Raw genomic sequence first — 18,808 nt, forward strand, 5'->3', positions numbered from 1 at the left:
TGGTCCAAGGGCCACATTATCATATTGAACCAGTCCGAAGGGCCACAAAAAATTTAAAGGGGTATTTACATGAAAATATCAGCAGAACCACTGTCAATATATTAATACATCATCATAACCAAGTTTTGAGCATTTGAGAAGGATTTGGAGAGTTTCTGCTACACTGAGTTTTTGAAGCAGAAACGCGACCAAATCCTCCTTATAATCTCAAACTATGTTTTGAGGATTTTTCAGTTTTTATATGAAGCATGTTATGGATTGTTACATGATCAGCACATGAAAGCACCATCAGTACATGAAAGAAGTGCAGGAACCATCGTCAGTACATGAAAGCAGTGCCAGAACCACCATCAGCACATGAAAGCAGTGCCAGAGCGACCATCAGTACATGAAAGCAGAGCCAGAACCATCGTCCGTACATGAAAGCAGTGTCAGAACCACCATCAGTACATGAAAGCAGTGCCAGAACCACCGTCAGCACATGAAAGCAGTGCCAGAGCGACCATCAGTACATGAAAGCAGTGTCAGAACCACCAATCAGTACATGAAAGCAGTGCCAGAACCACCGTCAGCACATGAAAGCAGTGTCAGAACCACCATCAGTACATATACACCAATAGAGGACAATAGAAGGTACACATATGTTATTAATATATAAATTTATTAGATATCCTTTATACACATATAATTTCAACAGTGTAAAACACCTATAACATACAAACATACAGACATAACAATACCCTAAACCTAGGGGAGGGAGTAGGACCGGCTATGTACAGTGGAAAAACCGATGAGACCACGTAACCACCCAGCACAATAAACCACGTCTGAGGGTAGAGTAAAAAATATATAGCATATAGGTATAATAATGCCCACCAGGAGTTGTATATAATTAAGCAATGAGAATAGATGGCACATCAACCTAATATATCGGGGCTGACTCACAATGTAGCATATATATAGATAGCAATGTCTCCACAAGACACATATAAATAACTACAGCCCGTAATCCTATACCATCCACATCAGATATAACCTAAAAGGCAACTGCCTGGAAGAAACTCACCCTACGGTATATAGAGAGCTATTATCAAGTGCTAGAATACTAATGGTGCCTCCAGATAGTAACAAAACATAATAGGAGAGGATACCATAATATGCTCAATATATACCTGCAGCCATGGTGAAGTGTGGGTGATGATAGTGGTCCCGTAGCGCACCTCGACGCGCGTTTCACTGCCCCCGCAGTTTCGTCAGGAGGTTAACGGGTAGCGTGTCTGTCCCCTCTTAAATACCCCATCATTAGTAGCACGTTTGAATAGCAGCTGAGTGCGGCGCGCCGCCGCCATGTTGCATCGCGGGGAGGAGGGCGGCGCTCAAGGAGCGCGTCACACGGTCACATGACCGGACCCGTAACCATGCCGACGCCACGCCATATAGAGCTTCCGCCCTCCACACCGAGAGGCAGCGCATGAGCGGTGCGCGCTCCAACCGCAAACTCTGATGACACAGTACGTAACCAAATCATTAATCAAAGAAATAGAGTTTGATCATGACAAATCTGCCAAAATATAGCAGAAATCATAGCTATAAAGCGGCCTACCTTGATATTAACCTTAGATACATAGAGTCGCCTTGGATGATAAACCTCATATAAAATACAAAAATATCCCACAATATACAAAACAAATATAATTAACCACACATGATATTGATAAATTGGCGAAATATACAATAACCTACATATTACATATACTGTTAACCCCAAAATTTGCATAACAAAATTCGCCGCCACTTACAAAAATCACACATGATATTCCTGAATTAACGAAATATACAAGAACCCACATATTACATATATTTTTAACCCCAATATTTGCATAACAAAAATCGCCGCCACTTGCAGTAATCCATATGGCAGGGGGTCCAAGTTCGCAGCCACCATAAGTATGTTGTCTTGATGTGAAGCTGTTCAGTCTGTCGCGACAGGGAATGTAGGGCAACCTTGTCATTATATCCTGTGTATCCTCACTTGGACTACATTGTATCGGAATACAATCAGTACATGAAAGCAGTGCCAGAGCCACCGTTAGTACAGGAAAGCAGTGCCAGAACCACCGTCAGCACATGAAAGCAGTGTCAGAACCACCATCAGTACATGAAAGCAGTGCCAAAACCACCTTTAGTTTCATGAAAGCAGTGCCAGAACCACCATCAGTACATGAAAGCAGTGCCAGAACCACCATCAGTACATGAATGCAGTGTCAGAAACATCATCAGCACATGAAAACAGTGCCTGAACTACCATCAGCACATGAAAGCAGCACCAGAACCACCATCAGTACATGAAAGCAGAGCCAGAACCACCGTTAGTACAGGAAAGCAGTGCCAGAACCATCATCAGCACATGAAAGCAGCGCCAGAACCACCATCAGTACATAAAAGCAGTGCCAGAACCACTGTCAGTACAGGAATACATCACCAAGCTTTGGACTGTACAGTGACCATTTGTAGTTTCAGGATAGCTTAAATTTGATAAATTTTATATGTTAGTGTGACCTTGTATAGCTATATCACTATAAGGATTAATATACACACATATATACCTGGAAAATCCCATAAAGGTGTTAATCAATAACAAAGTCACATTCCAAATAAAGTCGCTCTGGTGGTTTATACACTGTCGGTCGCCATTCACAATGATGCGTCATTATGAGCCGTGGGACGTAACAGCTCTTGACCTCAGCGAGGAGCTTAGTGTACAGAAATTGTTTGTTTTCGATCAAAAGAAAAGGGGGAAAAAAAACAGTAACTTCCTGTTTTATGTCGGTCGGCGATATAAAGCTATAAAACATAGAGGTGGATCCTTCTAGCAGTCAGAGGAGAGCTGCGCTCCCAGAAGCTGAGGTTTGGACACAGACCACAATGTACAAGTTCATTAGCTGCACGCTCCTGGTGGTGAGTACACACAGTCACATCCACACGGCTCTGCGGCTGACGGGGGGGATTTACTCAAACGCCGCTTCGGAGAAAAGGCACAAACTGCAAATTTCGTATAATGATACAATCGCCGATCGTGAAGCCTGAAAAGAGGACAGAGAGAGGGCAGAGGATGGCGATCAATGGGGAATGCAGGCGGAGTAGCAGAGCTTTCCTTAGAGGTAGCAGAGCTGAGTTTGTTAGAGGGGGGGATTACGGTTTTAACAAATGTGGTTCATTCTTTGTAGATTTAGATGTTGCACAATTTTCCTATACAATTTCAATTTCTCATGGCATTGTTACAGTAGGGATCAGAGCCGAGCACCGTGACCAAGACAGACTTTTATTTTCCAATGAATAATCCTATTGAATGACAGCGAGCGGGGTTCTTGGAAAGTGTTTAGAAAGTTGTAGAACTCCATAATCCATTTATTTCCTACGACCGGAATAACCCCTTTTATCTTCCCCTTCTTCCAAGAACTATACATTTTTTTTTATTTTTCCGTTTTGTTTTTCAAAGGACGAGTTGTTCTTTCGAACGACATGGTTCATTTTATCACATGATGCATTGCAAAACGGAAAAAAATTCCAAGTGCAGTGAAATTGCAAAAAAAAAAAAAATGCAATTCCACAATTGTTTTTTTGGGGGTTTTATATTCACAATGTTTACTGTATGATAAAACTGACCTGACGTTATGATTCTCCAGGTCGTTACGAGTGCGCAGATACCAAACATGTCTAGTTTTTTATTTTATTTTAGCGTTTTTCATTTTTCGGGATCTGGGGCTGGGTGATGGTTTATTTTTTGCACCCTGAGCTGAAGTTTTTACTGATATTATTTTGTGGTTAGGTATGGATGTTTTTGTACCTTTTATTGCAATGTTGTGGCATCCAAAAATTGTAATTCTGGTGTTTAGATTTTTTACCGACCAGATTAATTTATTTATATTTTGATATAGCGACACCACATATGTATATTTTTTTAATTATTTAATTTTTAATTGGGTAAAAGGGGGGGGGGGTGATTTAAAGTTTTGTGTGTTTTTTTTTATTTAATTTTTTTTCAGATTTTTGTAAAACATTTTTATTTCACTTTTACCTGTAGTTGTTAGACCCCTTAGGGGGACTTGAAGCTTTGATCACTTGTACGTGTATCAGCACCGCTACGTATAGTGAAAATCACGGTCTCCTATGAATGCTGCCCACGGGCTGTCTTTCCCAGGAGAATCGTCATGGCAAGCATGCAGACCCCCAGATGTCTTTGGCGGACCCCCAGATGTCATTGCAAGTTTGCAACCCATTGGCACCCCGTGATCACATTACCGATGTGTGTGTGTGGAATGATGTGGCCCCCCTGTCGGCGCATGTTAAATGCTGCTTTGAGAGATTTACTGTGGCATTTAACAGGTTAACACTCGTAAGGAAACATTGCCTGGCCTTTAAGTCTCTTCACACTAGGAGAACCATTATTCCGTAGATGAGAATGATAATGACTTTCACAAATATTAGTGTTGTCAACATGCAGATTAGCATTTCTCTACTCATAGTATAAATTAATTTTATTCAACAGTTGAACTCCCAGTGATCAACAAGGTGTCCCTTATCATTACTTGATTTTTTGGGGAACAGCACGATGTAGAGGCAGAGACCCTGATTCCAGCAATATATCACTTAGTTTAGTGGGTGCAGCAGTTGTGATACAATCACTGTTTTCTCTGCTGCAGACCTTTGAATGCTGAGCTGTGTATAATTCCGCCCACACCACTGATTGGCTGCTTTCTATGTAAAATGTAAAGTGACAGAAATCTGCCAATCAATGGGGGAAGAGTTGGACTAGGAGGCACAAGTCACCTAGTCCTGTAGTGATAATCTCCTGCTGATAAAACACAGATTTTATTGAAACAGCAACACACAGCCTATTAAGTTACACATCAGGGTCTCTGCCCCATACATCATGCTGTTCTCAATTTCAGAGCATAAACCTGCTGCCAGGTTCCCTTTAAGACCCCAGTGTAAAGAAAGTTTTTAGTTCCCCATAGAGATATACCTTATGATCATATAAATGCAAAAATAGGGAATCATTTCACTTGGTTATCAAAGTCCATGCAAGAGAAAAATCAATTTGACTTCTAAATTATGTCAAATTAATTCTGAATGTGTCCTCATGGCCAAACTGAAGTCAATAAATAGGGTCTGCAATTTCAGTTACAGTTCAAGAACAAAAGTGGAGCAGTTCCTTAAAAAGAATAAGCACACCCTCATGTAAACTTTGCACAAAAAGCTGCATCTCCCACCTCTCCCCTCTACCGTCTTCTTTTCAGGTTTTTTGATAACTTAAAGAAGTACTAAACTTTAGGTTTTTTTAAAAAAATATTTTTGTCCAGAAGGAAAACTTATTAAACTTTGCAAATCAATTTATTATGATTGTCTTTATTACTATAATGAGCTTATTCGCTAAGTGCTATAGCTTGCCGAATAAGCCCTGACATCTCTAATCATGATGTAGGGGCACAGACCCTGATTCCAGCAGTTTCACTTACTGGACTCATTGGTGCAGTTTTGGTAAAATCCTTGTTTTCTCTGCTGTAGATGTAGCAAAGCTTGGAATGTTGAGCAGTGTATAACCCCGCCCACACCACTGATTGGCAGCTTCCTGTGGACATTGTCAGCAAGCTGCCAATCAGTGTTGGGGGCGGGGTTACACAGATTAGCCTGCAACACTTAGCCCTATAGTGATAATGTAATGCTGATAAAACACTGATTGAATTAAAACTGCAGCAAGGTGCTGAGCAAATGACACATCCCTGAAATCTGTATCTTTGCCACTACATTATTCTAGTGTCAGTGTCCCATTTGTTTGTAAATATATAATGCAATATGGCTCCTCCTTAATTTTTCCATGTATATTGGCAAGGACATTTAGGTGATGTACATTTACCAAAATGGAAATGAGTTGCAGATGTCTGCCCAGCACTTGGACAGAAGTGTTTTTTTTTCAATGTAAACCCCAGGGATGGCTTGGCCAGTGAAAGAAGCATCATACATTATACACCTGATATATACCCTTTTAATGGTATTAAACACAGATTCGATAGAATAAGGTAACATGCAATTGATACCAAAGAGTCCTCTGGGAAAGTAAATAGTTGTGATTCTCCATGAAGCAGGCAGGCATAGGGACAGATAAAGCAGAGAAGCCCCCACTGTTCTAACTGATACATGGTAGGGAGAGGAACCTGCTGCAGATGTTACATTGGGACCTACAGTAGGAGTAGGAGCTTCTACAAGTTACGGCTCTACCTATCATAATGGATGTCCTGGTGAGTGTAATGAGGATCTGGACTTATACATTCTAGTGATCAGTTGGGTTCCAGATGTTGGACCTTCACTAATCTATCAGCTATAGCTCAATAGCTAAGCCAGCCCCCTTCCATGACTATGAGTCAGTTAGCCCTCTTCACTCACTGCTCTAGTCACGTGAGATACTGAAAATGTTGTCTTATGTCAAGCACTGGACCGGAAAAAAAGACAGCCGTGACCTTAGATTGAGTGACTACCATAGGATTGGGGCACCCGTCCTAACAGAACTATATTTGGAAGTAGAGTTGGTGCAAATCAATTCACGCGTCCTGTTCCATCAACCACGACAGTGGTCTGTAGCCACTGGACAGGAGAAAGAGTACTGCCTCTCACCTGATAATGTCCATTACTCTTCTTTTTTAATCAGCTTGCCTTGTGAGAAACCATCATTTCGGCATGACATCTATGTGACGTCACACCAGGCCGGGTAATCAAAAGAGGAGTCATGGATGCCGTCGGGTAAAAGGTGGTACTCTTTCTCCTGTTCAGCATCTTATGGGCCAAAGTCCATGACTCTTCATTTTTTTAATAAACTGGCCTGGCGCGACACATATGTGACGTTGCCCCCGACCGGTTTATCAAAAGAGGAGGCACCAACGCCAGCGGGTAAGAGGCGATACTGCTTCTCCCGTCCAGCAGCCATAGACCACTATCGAAGCCCGTAGAATACGACTAACCAAGTTATATAACTTATGATTTACAGCTGATATAGGTATATTGGTTCCCCCCAAAACCCCCTTTAATCTTGAAATAAAAGGCCACGATGGGCATGTAAACAGTATCTAAATGGAAGACCTTACGCCCTGGGCTCCACAACTTGAGGAACCGTCTCTGCCCACAAACGTCTGTAACGTCCTAATTTATGCACCAGGCTCAGACAAGAATCTTTCTGAAAAGTATAAGATCAGACTGTTCCTTGTGTATTTCTGTTTGATGTCTGTGGTCCAGAAAGATCTACACTGAGAACTTATTAGAGACAGGGCAGACGGTCTAAATTAACCGGCAATGAAAACCATGGAGTGGAAAGGCTGGGTGACGGATCAGAGGAGCTTTTTCTAGGTTCTGCGGAGTCAGTGGAAGGGAGGAAACAATCTCGGGCTTGTTGTTGCCGTCTTATTTCAAATTCTTTTTACTCACAGTTTCTGTTTGATGTGAAATCGCTCATGGCAAAATTAAGAGTAAAAGCAAGCTGAATATATGCCAACAGCTTAAAGGGGGTGAGAGTAATCACCCTTAGTGGCCAGGTTAACACAAACAGCTTTCATGGTCAATGCCTGGACTGACCAAAGGGCCTCCCGACCCAAACTAACAGCCTCATATACACATACAGTGGGGCAAAAAAGTATTTAGTCAGTCAGCAATAGTGCAAGTTCCACCACTTAAAAAGATGAGAGGCGTCTGTAATTTACATCATAGGTAGACCTCAAGTATGGGAGACAAACTGAGAAAAAAAAATCCAGAAAATCACATTGTCTGTTTTTTTATCATTTTTTTTGCATATTATGGTGGAAAATAAGTATTTGGTCAGAAACAAACAATCAAGATTTCTGGCTCTCACAGACCTGTAACTTCTTCTTTAAGAGTCTCCTCTTTCCTCCACTCATTACCTGTAGTAATGGCACCTGTTTAAACTTGTTATCAGTATAAAAAGACACCTGTGCACACCCTCAAACAGTCTGACTCCAAACTCCACTATGGTGAAGACCAAAGAGCTGTCAAAGGACACCAGAAACAAAATTGTAGCCCTGCACCAGGCTGGGAAGACTGAATCTGCAATAGCCAACCAGCTTGGAGTGAAGAAATCAACAGTGGGAGCAATAATTAGAAAATGGAAGACATACAAGACCACTGATAATCTCCCTCGATCTGGGGCTCCACGCAAAATCCCACCCCGTGGGGTCAGAATGATCACAAGAACGGTGAGCAAAAATCCCAGAACCACGCGGGGGGACCTAGTGAATGAACTGCAGAGAGCTGGGACCAATGTAACAAGGCCTACCATAAGTAACACACTACGCCACCATGGACTCAGATCCTGCAGTGCCAGACGTGTCCCACTGCTTAAGCCAGTACATGTCCGGGCCCGTCTGAAGTTTGCTAGAGAGCATTTGGATGATCCAGAGGAGTTTTGGGAGAATGTCCTATGGTCTGATGAAACCAAACTGGAACTGTTTGGTAGAAACACAACTTGTCGTGTTTGGAGGAAAAAGAATACTGAGTTGCATCCATCAAACACCATACCTACTGTAAAGCATGGTGGTGGAAACATCATGCTTTGGGGCTGTTTCTCTGCAAAGGGGCCAGGATGACTGATCCGGGTACATGAAAGAATGAATGGGGCCATGTATCGTGAGATTTTGAGTGCAAACCTCCTTCCATCAGCAAGGGCATTGAAGATGAAACGTGGCTGGGTCTTTCAACATGACAATGATCCAAAGCACACCGCCAGGGCAACGAAGGAGTGGCTTCGTAAGAAGCATTTCAAGGTCCTGGAGTGGCCTAGCCAGTCTCCAGATCTCAACCCTATAGAAAACCTTTGGAGGGAGTTGAAAGTCCGTGATGCCAAGCGAAAAGCCAAAAACATCACTGCTCTAGAGGAGATCTGCATGGAGGAATGGGCCAACATACCAACAACAGTGTGTGGCAACCTTGTGAAGACTTACAGAAAACGTTTTACCTCTGTCATTGCCAACAAAGGATATATTACAAAGTATTGAGATGAAATTTTGTTTCTGACCAAATACTTATTTTCCACCATAATATGCAAATAAAATGTTAAAAAAACAGACAATGTGATTTTCTGGATTTTTTTTTCTCAGTTTGTCTCCCATATTTGAGGTCTACCTATGATGTAAATTACAGACGCCTCTCATCTTTTTAAGTGGTGGAACTTGCACTATTGCTGACTGACTAAATACTTTTTTGCCCCACTGTATGAGGCTGTAACCTTGGATCGGGAGACCATGAAACATGCTCGTATGAACCCGGCCTAAGGTTCTGTCTACAAGAGGCCAACATGAGAGGAGTTGTATCAGAGAGGTACTCTACATTGGTCCTCTACTGGGTATCCAAATGCCTCTGATGTCCTCCAGATAACCCTCTGAGAGACCTCTGATCACGGATGTTTCCTTACGTAAATGCTGGGGACAGCACTTATCACATTTTGGCGGACCGTCGGCCCAAAAAAGTTACAAGTAACGTTTTTTTTGTGCGTCGAGTCTGCCATTTCCAACCGCGCATGCGCGGACGGAACTCCGCTCCGTCCTCCCCGGACCTTACAATGGGGCAGCGGATGCGTTGAAAAACTGCATCCGCTGCCCCCGTTGTTCATTTTTTTTCGCAGTTTGCGTCGGTACGTCGGGCCGACGCTAGTGTGAAAGTAGCCTAAGCCTATCGCCTAACATTATGGCAAGTGTTATCATGACCTTGGACATACTATAATATTGTTATTAATAATGACGTCTCATAAAAGGAAAGAGAATGGAAAACATTGAAAAATAAAAAACCATAACATTTCTAGGTTGGACATTTATCTAAACTGTCTAAAACAACAAAAAATGGACTTGCTGCTCAGGGCAACCAATCACAACACAGCTTTCATTTGACCAAATCAGTTTAGAAAATGAAAGCTGAAATCTCATTGGTTACTATGGGCAACAAAGCCAGGTTTTCTTGGACACTACTTTGATAAATATATAACTGATAACTGGGGCCCATGTTTTTAATTCATTAGATAATTAGACGTAATCGTTGCGCTAAGTAATAAAACTGCATATTTAAAGAGAACCAGTCACGTGCTATAAATATGTATTTTTTTTTGTCTGGTGCAAAATAGTTTAATAACATGTACAATACATTTCCCTAATTAGTGCCACTGTATTAACTGAGATTCCACCATAAATTCTGTAATTTTAATCACACTGAGCTAATTTTATACCTGTTGGAATAAGTGCTATGTGTAGCTGCACATTCACAATGTGGCTATTAGCAAACAACACATAGAATAAAAACTATGAGCAAATATCCTGCAGTACGTAAAAAAAATAATAGTAGCGGGCTTTCATGCTCTTAAATAAAAAATAAAATAAAATAAAAAATAGTGTCAACTAAGTACTCCATGTTATTTACATGTACTACTACTACTATACTTGCTGTAGTTCCTTGTACTTTCAACATACGGGGGTGAAGGGGGTACAGGGCCGGCTGTGGGTCAGAATTGAGTTCTCTTTGCCCTGAAGCCCCTCTTCTACACAGGAGTCTGACTGGTGTGTGTTGGGCTGTGGAGTTTGTTCTTTACTTACTTTTCGTTCGGAAGTCCTTGCTACCTTCCCATCCATGGGACTGGATCCAGCTACAGATAATACAAGAGACCTTGGGTCGGGGTTAACAGGTTCATTCATCTTTACGATGCAATTCGGTTACACACGGGTGCAGCATACACATTGAGATGGAGTCCCTTTTTGGTGATGTTCCCTTTGACCTCGACTCCATTCTGCCCGACCTGCCCACTCCTCAACCTTCACTGTTGGTACCAGGGACCTTCTATCAGGCAGTATAGCTTCCCTGAGGCCTGCCATCCTTCCTTAGCACAGCAACCTAGCTGACATCTTCCTTTTAAGGTAGACAGAGACATGACACTCAATGCCTCTTCTGGGCCCTAGGCCCAAGACTGCCCCAGGGCCTTCAGATGTGTCCTCATACAGTATGGAGACTCGGCACTGACAAACTATTTTCGGACTCTACTGCATCCACTGACTTAGAACCTGTTAACACTGTGGTGTATTGCCTTCCTCTGAACTCCACTTACACACCTGACTGTGAACTTGACTAGACTCCAAACTCTACTCTCATTAACTCTCATTAAATCAAGCAGTAAGTGCTTTCCCTATTAACTGATCTAACCCTACCCATCTAGTGGGCTATTCATTTATGTTAACTGTGTGCTACCCGATGTGATGTAACCCACATCCCTATGCTGGTAATGGTCCACCTAGAAGACCGGCCTCACCCCGCTCCCAAGGATGGCCTTGAGGCAGAGCCTCCAGGAGAGTCAAAAGACGTGAGCACAGCTACTAGGGTGCACGGGTAGGTTCCCAAACCATATGCATATAGATATAAAGAACCCGGTACTCAACTTGAATTAAACTTGAGGATACCGCGTCAGAACCCGGCCACTCTCAGCTCATAGCTGCGCTATATCTATTTAAGCGGACCACCATTAAGTGATAACCCACGGATCTATCACACATACTGAGGTTATTCTCAGTCATCCTTCAGTACGTAACTGACGAAGGCCACACTAGGCCGAAACGTTTTTTCGTACTACGGAATAAAAAACCTCAAGTTTAAGTCAAGTTGAGTGCCGGGTTCTTTATATCTAGAGCCTCCAAGAGAACACCAACTGGCCATAAGGAAAAAATGCAACATTCTTTATCAAATTTACGATATAACACATTATCGTAAAATCTGTGTCAGAAGAAATTGTCGTGGAGATCCTCCACGCTGCTGAATTGTTGAAAGACGTCAGTCGGAGATAGAGGTTAATAAATATTTTGTGGTTTTATTCTACGCGTTTCGAAGTTACAAGCATTTCTTCAGGAAAAGATAGACCACATGTCATGACGTGTATGGCTGGCAAATCACTACAATCGATGGTTGTGTTGTATGTAATGATTTCCTATGGTATCACATTGAGGTTTACCGGGACTGCAACACAAAATTGCAAATGTTTACAGATACGATTGATTTTCTCTCGTTGGTCACAAGTTGCATGAGACTCACTTGCCACTGACATCAATGTAAATCACAAGGGATTGCGACTTGCATTCAACTTGTCTGTCATTTTTTTTTATTATTTCTTTGATCCCCAAATTGCAGCTCTAAAATAGTCATGCAAGGAAAATCACAGACAAGTTCCACAATGTTTTTGGTCTCACGATTTCTCATAAAATTGCTGTAATGCAACACAGATCCAGCCTTAAAAGGGTTAACAATAACTAGTAAAAGACTCACCGCCAGAACTAAAAAACAATCTGGATGACAGCTGAGCTCACAGCCTATAAAACTTAATTAAGAAATGCGGGATTCATATTATAAAGACCAAAAGGGCATGTGTATATAGAGCGGCAGGACTTCCTCTTCACATAAATTACTGAATGGGGTCGTTATATTAATACATTACATGTATTATATCAGAAAGGCTGCCGTCACACTAGCAGTATTTGGTCAGTATTTTACATCAGAATTTGTATGGCAAAACCAGGAGTGGGAGATAAATGCAGAAGTGGTGCATATGTTTCTATTAGGCCGGTTTCACACGTCAGTGGCTCCGGTACGTGTGGTGACAGTTTCCTCACGTACCGGAGACACTGACTCACGTAGACACATTAAAATAAATGTGTCTCTGCACATGTCAGCGTGTTTTCACGGACCGTGTGTCCATTTGGAAAACGCGGAGACATGTCAGTGTTCGTGGGAGCGCACGTATTACACGGACCCATTAAAGTCAATGGGTCCGTGTAAACACGTACCGCACACGGATGCTGTCCGTGTGCCATCCGTGTGCCGCCTGAGGACCACACGGAACAGCGCTACAATGAGTGCTGCCCCCTGTGTGTGGTGCTGAAGCCGCCATTCATCCCTTCTGTCCTGCTCGGCTGGAAGCAGCTCTCGCAGGAGAGAAGGTATGAAAGATCACGTTTTTTTGGGGGGGGTTTTGTTTAAATTAAAGTTTGGGGTCACCTCCCGCCTCTCACCCACCATGCGCCCGCCCGCTTGCAGAGAAATACTCACCCAGCTCCTGTGATGCCTCCTCTCAGTGCCGGCAGCTCGTCCTGTGTGAGCGGTCACGTGGTACCGCTCATTACAGTGATGAATATGCAGCTCCACCCCCCAAGCGGGCGGGCGCACGAGGGGTGAGAGGCGGGAGGTGACCCCAAACTTTATTTTTAACAAACCTTGATTTTTCATCCCTTCTTTTCTGCAAGCGCTGCTTTCAGCCGAGCAGGACAGAAGGGATGAATGCCGACTTCAGCACCACACGCAAGGGACAGCGCAGTCTCTCCTGCACAGTCCGTGTGGTCCTCAGGCGGCACGCGGGCAGCACATGGCTGTCACACGTCTGCCACACTGATGTGCCACGTGAGCACACGGACACGGATAACTCCGGTACCAATTTCTCCGGTACCGGAATGATCTGGACGTGTGAGACTGGCCTTATACTTTTCCTGTATTTGTTCCACTCCTGGTTTTGGCTTATAGATACTGATGTAAAATACTGTCCAAATACTGACTGTGTGATGGCAGCCTAAGAGATTCTTCATCAAACAAAGATGTGCCAACTCCACATACAAGTGGAGAAAAGAGATTATTAAGCTGAAATCCATCTTTAGTGATTTACCGTATTTTTTGCTTGGTAAGACGCACTTTATTTCCCCCAAATTTGGGGGGAAATTGGGGGGCATCTTACAAAGTGCATACACCGCTTACCGGTACCGTTGCAGGCTGGGATGAGGGGGTGTCCGCCGCCACTACCCAGGGTGTCTGCCGCTGCTCAGAGTGATGCTTGCATCTCCGGTTCTGCGGGGGGCTCTACCGACATTTTGTGAAAGACCAAAGCCCCCCGGCAGTTCGTCCATGCTTTCCTGTGCCACGGACTTCGGGAAAATGGCCGCCGGGAGGAGGTGCATGCGCAGATAGAGTTCTCGGCACCAAGATCTCGGGAGATGAGATTTCAGTGCTGAGATCTCATCTCTCGAGATCTTGGTCCCGAGAACTCTATCTGTGCATGCGCCGCCTCCCGGCAGCCATTTTCCCGAAGTCCGTCGCACAGGAAAGCATGGACGAACTGCCGGGGCGCTCTCGCCTTTTTCAAAATGTCGGCAGAGCCCCCCCAGCACGGGAGACGCAAGCATCACCGGAGACACCCCCAAACACAGGAGCCCCCCTGCAGCACAGGAGACCCCCGCAGCACAGGAGACCCCCGCAGTACAGGACACCTGCACACCCCTCATCCCAGCCTGCAGCAACGCTCCACTCCTGCCTCCTCCAGCAGCGACCCTGGGACCCCCCTTCACCGCAGCCACCACCCCCTGGTAAGCAATAAGACGCATAGATTATAAAAAGCACCACCAATTTATTAAAATAAGTTTTTTTCCTATTTTTTTCCTCAAAATTTGGGGTGCGTCTTATAATCCGGAGCGTCTTACAAAGCGAAAAATACGGTAACTTCTACTGGCCGTATTCTGATCACATGAACAGCAAAGTGGTTTTTCAATAGAAATGAATAGGAAGAGTTTTTTCAGACTTTTTTGTGTAATTTTTCAGCCGCTTGTTGAAGTGAAACCAGCTACAAAAATCTTCTTAAAAAACTCTCCGTATTAATACCCTTACTGGTGATGGACTCTACAACATGGCCTCCAACTTACAAGCTCTTCTCATATGGGTCAAAGGGACTTTTTAGGCAATTCTAGGCTCCAGGGTGAGGCTGAAACCACAAATTCTATGTAAGTCGTTGACTGAGCCTTGACTCAGCCACTGACTATAATGAGGCAAACAAAGTCACTTTGTACTCTGTCTGGCTCCCATTCAGGCAGAGTTCATCTTTTCAGGAGGGCAAAAAAAACAAGAGTTTACCATTTTTTGAGCCCTTAAAAATAGCTGGACACTGCCAAAGTGGGGTCCATTTGAAATGCAAAAAGACTGTCTGCCTCATTATAGTGAATGGTTCATTGAATATAATAAGTGGTTGTGTCCAAATTACAGTTTTCAGGCTTCAGATGTAAGCCCTAGTTCAGCCACAAACATTGGGTCAAAATATAACGTGATCAAAGCCTAAAGGCTCCCATACACTAATGTCGGATGAACCCACCAATATCGATGATCTAATGTGTATTGAGGCGACGGACGACCGATGGTCAGGAGAGATGTCGATCGCGAATGTCCGATTTTGGACTGCTGCTGATCACATTGTTCTCCATGATGTGTCAGTAAGCGGCTTCTCATAGAGAACAGAGGAACGCTCGGCCAAGCATGCCCTCCTGCGTATGGGAGAGTCAGCTGAGATGAATGCCAGATGAACAACCATCTGAAGCATTATTCTCCCGACAGATATCTAACGCATATGTCCACCTAACCATGCTGAATGTCTAACAATTCCACACCTGTTTGGTCCCATTGATGTTGAATTAAAGGACTGTCAATGGACTTCCCTAATAATTTATAATGGGGAAGATTTACAACTGGAACTGGAACTCAACTTTTCTTTTACTTAAAGCACTGTTTCCTCTTTGTTTAAAGCTGGGGAGTAATTTTGCTTGAAGGGGGGTAAAATTCTATAGAACCCAATGGTTACGCTGCAGCTATGCAGGATGATACTAGCTCCACTAGATGGCAATAAAGTGTTGGGAGGAGAGCAAGTCTGCCAGAACAGACCTGTAGCACTGCAGCGAGGCTACCACTTGGTGGCAGCAGTATAATCAAACAAGCCAGGTCAAAACCTAGAGAGTAACACAGTACAAAGGGAAAACGTCAAATACAGATTCAACGGGGAGATAGGGGGTCAATACCAGTCAGAAGCCGAAGTACCAGAAAAAAGAGACAAAGTCAGGTCAAACACTGGGAAATCCAAATACTAAGGGAAACGCTAAGACAGGACGGGAAGAGAGGAGGGAACAGGCACGAGCAAAGTCAGCTAAAGCAGCAGGACAAATCAGGGTAATACCAGCGTCAGATACTCACACCATAGGCAGACACTGCCTGCAGGATGTGGTGGAGATAAATAGCAAACCTGAACCCTGAATGATGCAGAGCAAAGTTACACCCTGACATGACCAGGTCGGGAAAGAGGTAGACAGGACTCAAAACCTGGTCTGGATCATGACACCAACCTTTTCTTACCTTGACTCTGCAAAAACTCTTACTGTAGCTCTTATTCATTCTTGTCTCGACTATTTCAAGTCTTTACTAATCGGTCCCTCTCTTACAAAAACTCTCCCCTCTCAAAACTATTCTTTATTCAGCATCCAAGATTATATTTCTGTCCAGCTGCTACACTGATGCCTCCACCCTGTGCCAGTCATTACACTGGTTGCATATCCGCTACAGTGTCTAATATAAACTTATCAGTCTCACCCACAAAACTCTCCATAGTTCTGCACCACCCTACATCTCCTCCCTCATTTCTATCACCCTACCCTTGCCCTTCGTTTCGCTTTGGCTAACATCCTCAATCATCTGACCTTCCACTCCCATCTCCAAGAGTTCTCGCGGGCTGCGCCAATTCTCTGGAATGCACTTCCCAGGACAATTCGATTAATTTCCAATACCCACAGTTTTAAAAATGACATTTCTTTAGACTGGCCTATTGCCCCACCTCACTTATCTAACTATCCCCTTTTTGCCCTTACTAAATTTTCTTCCAAATAAGGACCCCCGTAGCATCTGTTCACACACCCTCTATGCACTTAGTAGTATTCTATGTCTGTGCTGTATGTAGGGAGATAGACAGGACCGCAGGTACCTGCATGCTGGGTCTGGAACTGAAAGGGCTGTATCTTCGGTTCCCAGGGGGGAAGCCTGAGGGAAGTGTACCTTACCCTGCTGCAGGAGGGAAGGAGGGGAGAGACAGAGCTTCCTGCTCACCCAGGAAAGCGCACACAGCAGCTGACAGATAAAAGGGAAAAGCGTGCCAAAAGAGTCAGTCTGGCGCCGGCACAGAGCAGTGCAGAGGGCAGCGCAGGAAGCAGCGTGCAGAGCAGTGAGCGGCACACTCTGCATCCCCCACCTGAGAGGACTGACTTGGCGACGGGCCATATAGAAGTAGCCCCCATTGCCAGCAGAGAGAGGCTTGCGGAGCCAAGCCGTGCAGAACAGAGCCTTGTGGAGCCAAGCCGTGCAGAGCAGAGCCTTGAGTAGCCAAGCCATGCAGAACAGAGCCTTGTGGAGCCAAGCCGTGCAGAGCAGAGCCTTGTGGAGCCAAGCCGTGCAGAGCAGAGCCTTGAGTAGCCAAGCCATGCAGAACAGAGCCTTGTGGAGCCAAGCCATGCAGAACAGAGCCTTGTGGAGCCAAGCCGTGCAGAGCAGAGCCTTGAGTAGCCAAGCCATGCAGAACAGAGCCTTGTGGAGCCAAGCCGTGCAGAACAGAGCCTTGTGGAGCCAAGCCGTGCAGAACAGAGCCTTGTGGAGCCAAGCCGTGCAGAACAGAGCCTTGTGGAGCCAAGCCGTGTGGAGCAGAGCTGGGGTTGCAGCAGAGTAGTGCTCTGGCTGAGAACACCAGCGCTAAACAGACCAACATCACCCGCCACCAACAGCGGGGACCAGGGAGAGCGGGACGAGTGGTGTGTGTTTCAGTGACAGCCAAAGAATATCAGGTGCCGTACACGATGTGAGTACCGCACACGTGCTGCCCAAGTGAGACCACATATAAGAACAACACCTGCACCCTGACGTGGATACACTATAGTTGTTCTGACCCTTGTGACCTTACTGCATCAGTAAAGACAGTTTTTCGGAGCCACGTTGGGCTCATACAGGTCTATTGCCTGTCCCTTTAATAGCCACATCTGTATATGGACAAGGGACAGTGGAAGGTACCGGAGATCGACCACTGTCGCCAGAAGACGGACGATCGGTCCACAGTGTTTTTCCTGGAAAGGACATCGCACCAGCTGTTGCCGGCGTTGAGTTTGCGGCAGGAGCTGCAGTTTAAGGACTTCCTGACATATCCTCTGACTTAATGTACTGTTTGTCTCCCCTGTATAACCCTTAGTCTCCCGACATCCTTTTCCCTTTATGCTGTCTAACCCTTTACCTCCCTGCGTGGAGTAACGCTGTTAAATTAAATCCCTCTATTAACCCTTGCTCTGCTTCCCGTCCATCACTGCATCCCGTGTTCCTGCTAGCTTCTTACAAGTACACACACTGGCTGGTGACCAGTTTAGGCAGCGTTATGTGAATAACCTATATATTATATTGATGTCTGGACCGTACAATAGAGCCATTTTTTACCATTCACCTTTCGCATCCTCCACTATTTCTTCATACATTGCTAGCATGCGAGCAGCAGGGCCCTCACTGCTTTTTGTATCTGAGTCATGTGTTATTCAGTAATGTCTTTATTGACTGCACAAGTCTCCTCTAAAATGTAAAGTGCTGCGGAATATGCTGGCGCTATAGAAATAAAAACTATTATTATTATTATAGTTTTGCACTAATGTGCACAATAAGATATGCCAAGGTGTACCAAAATTTTGCCAAAAAAGCATAGGTTGAAGGTAAGCCAACTAAGAGGAGGTGTAAGCAAATAATCCATAGGAGTTAGAAATTAAATCAAGGTGGGCACTCTAGGTTCACTCACTCAGAGATAACACTATAAAAAATGGGCTCTGGGGAACAAGAAAGATAGGATTTCCCTACCAGACTTTCTAGAAAGTTTTTCTTGCACATTCAGACTTATAGTACCAAGACATTA

The 18,808-nt window shown here is 44.3% G+C and overlaps 1 protein-coding gene across 1 annotated transcript in view; it reads left to right on the forward strand.

The window, feature by feature from the left end:
- Positions 1 to 2,877: 2,877 nt before the first annotated feature.
- TNFRSF11B (TNF receptor superfamily member 11b) overlaps positions 2,878 to 18,808 on the forward strand; it is a 34,276-nt gene continuing 18,345 nt past the window's right edge. The window contains exon 1 of the mRNA XM_069728990.1: positions 2,878 to 2,958. Within this exon, the coding sequence (XP_069585091.1) occupies positions 2,926 to 2,958 (33 nt within the window). The 5' untranslated portion in view covers positions 2,878 to 2,925. The remainder of the gene's footprint in view (positions 2,959 to 18,808) is intronic.

Source organism: Ranitomeya imitator, chromosome 6 (genome assembly GCF_032444005.1).
Source record: "Ranitomeya imitator isolate aRanImi1 chromosome 6, aRanImi1.pri, whole genome shotgun sequence".
NCBI classification, from domain to species: Eukaryota; Metazoa; Chordata; class Amphibia; order Anura; family Dendrobatidae; genus Ranitomeya; species Ranitomeya imitator.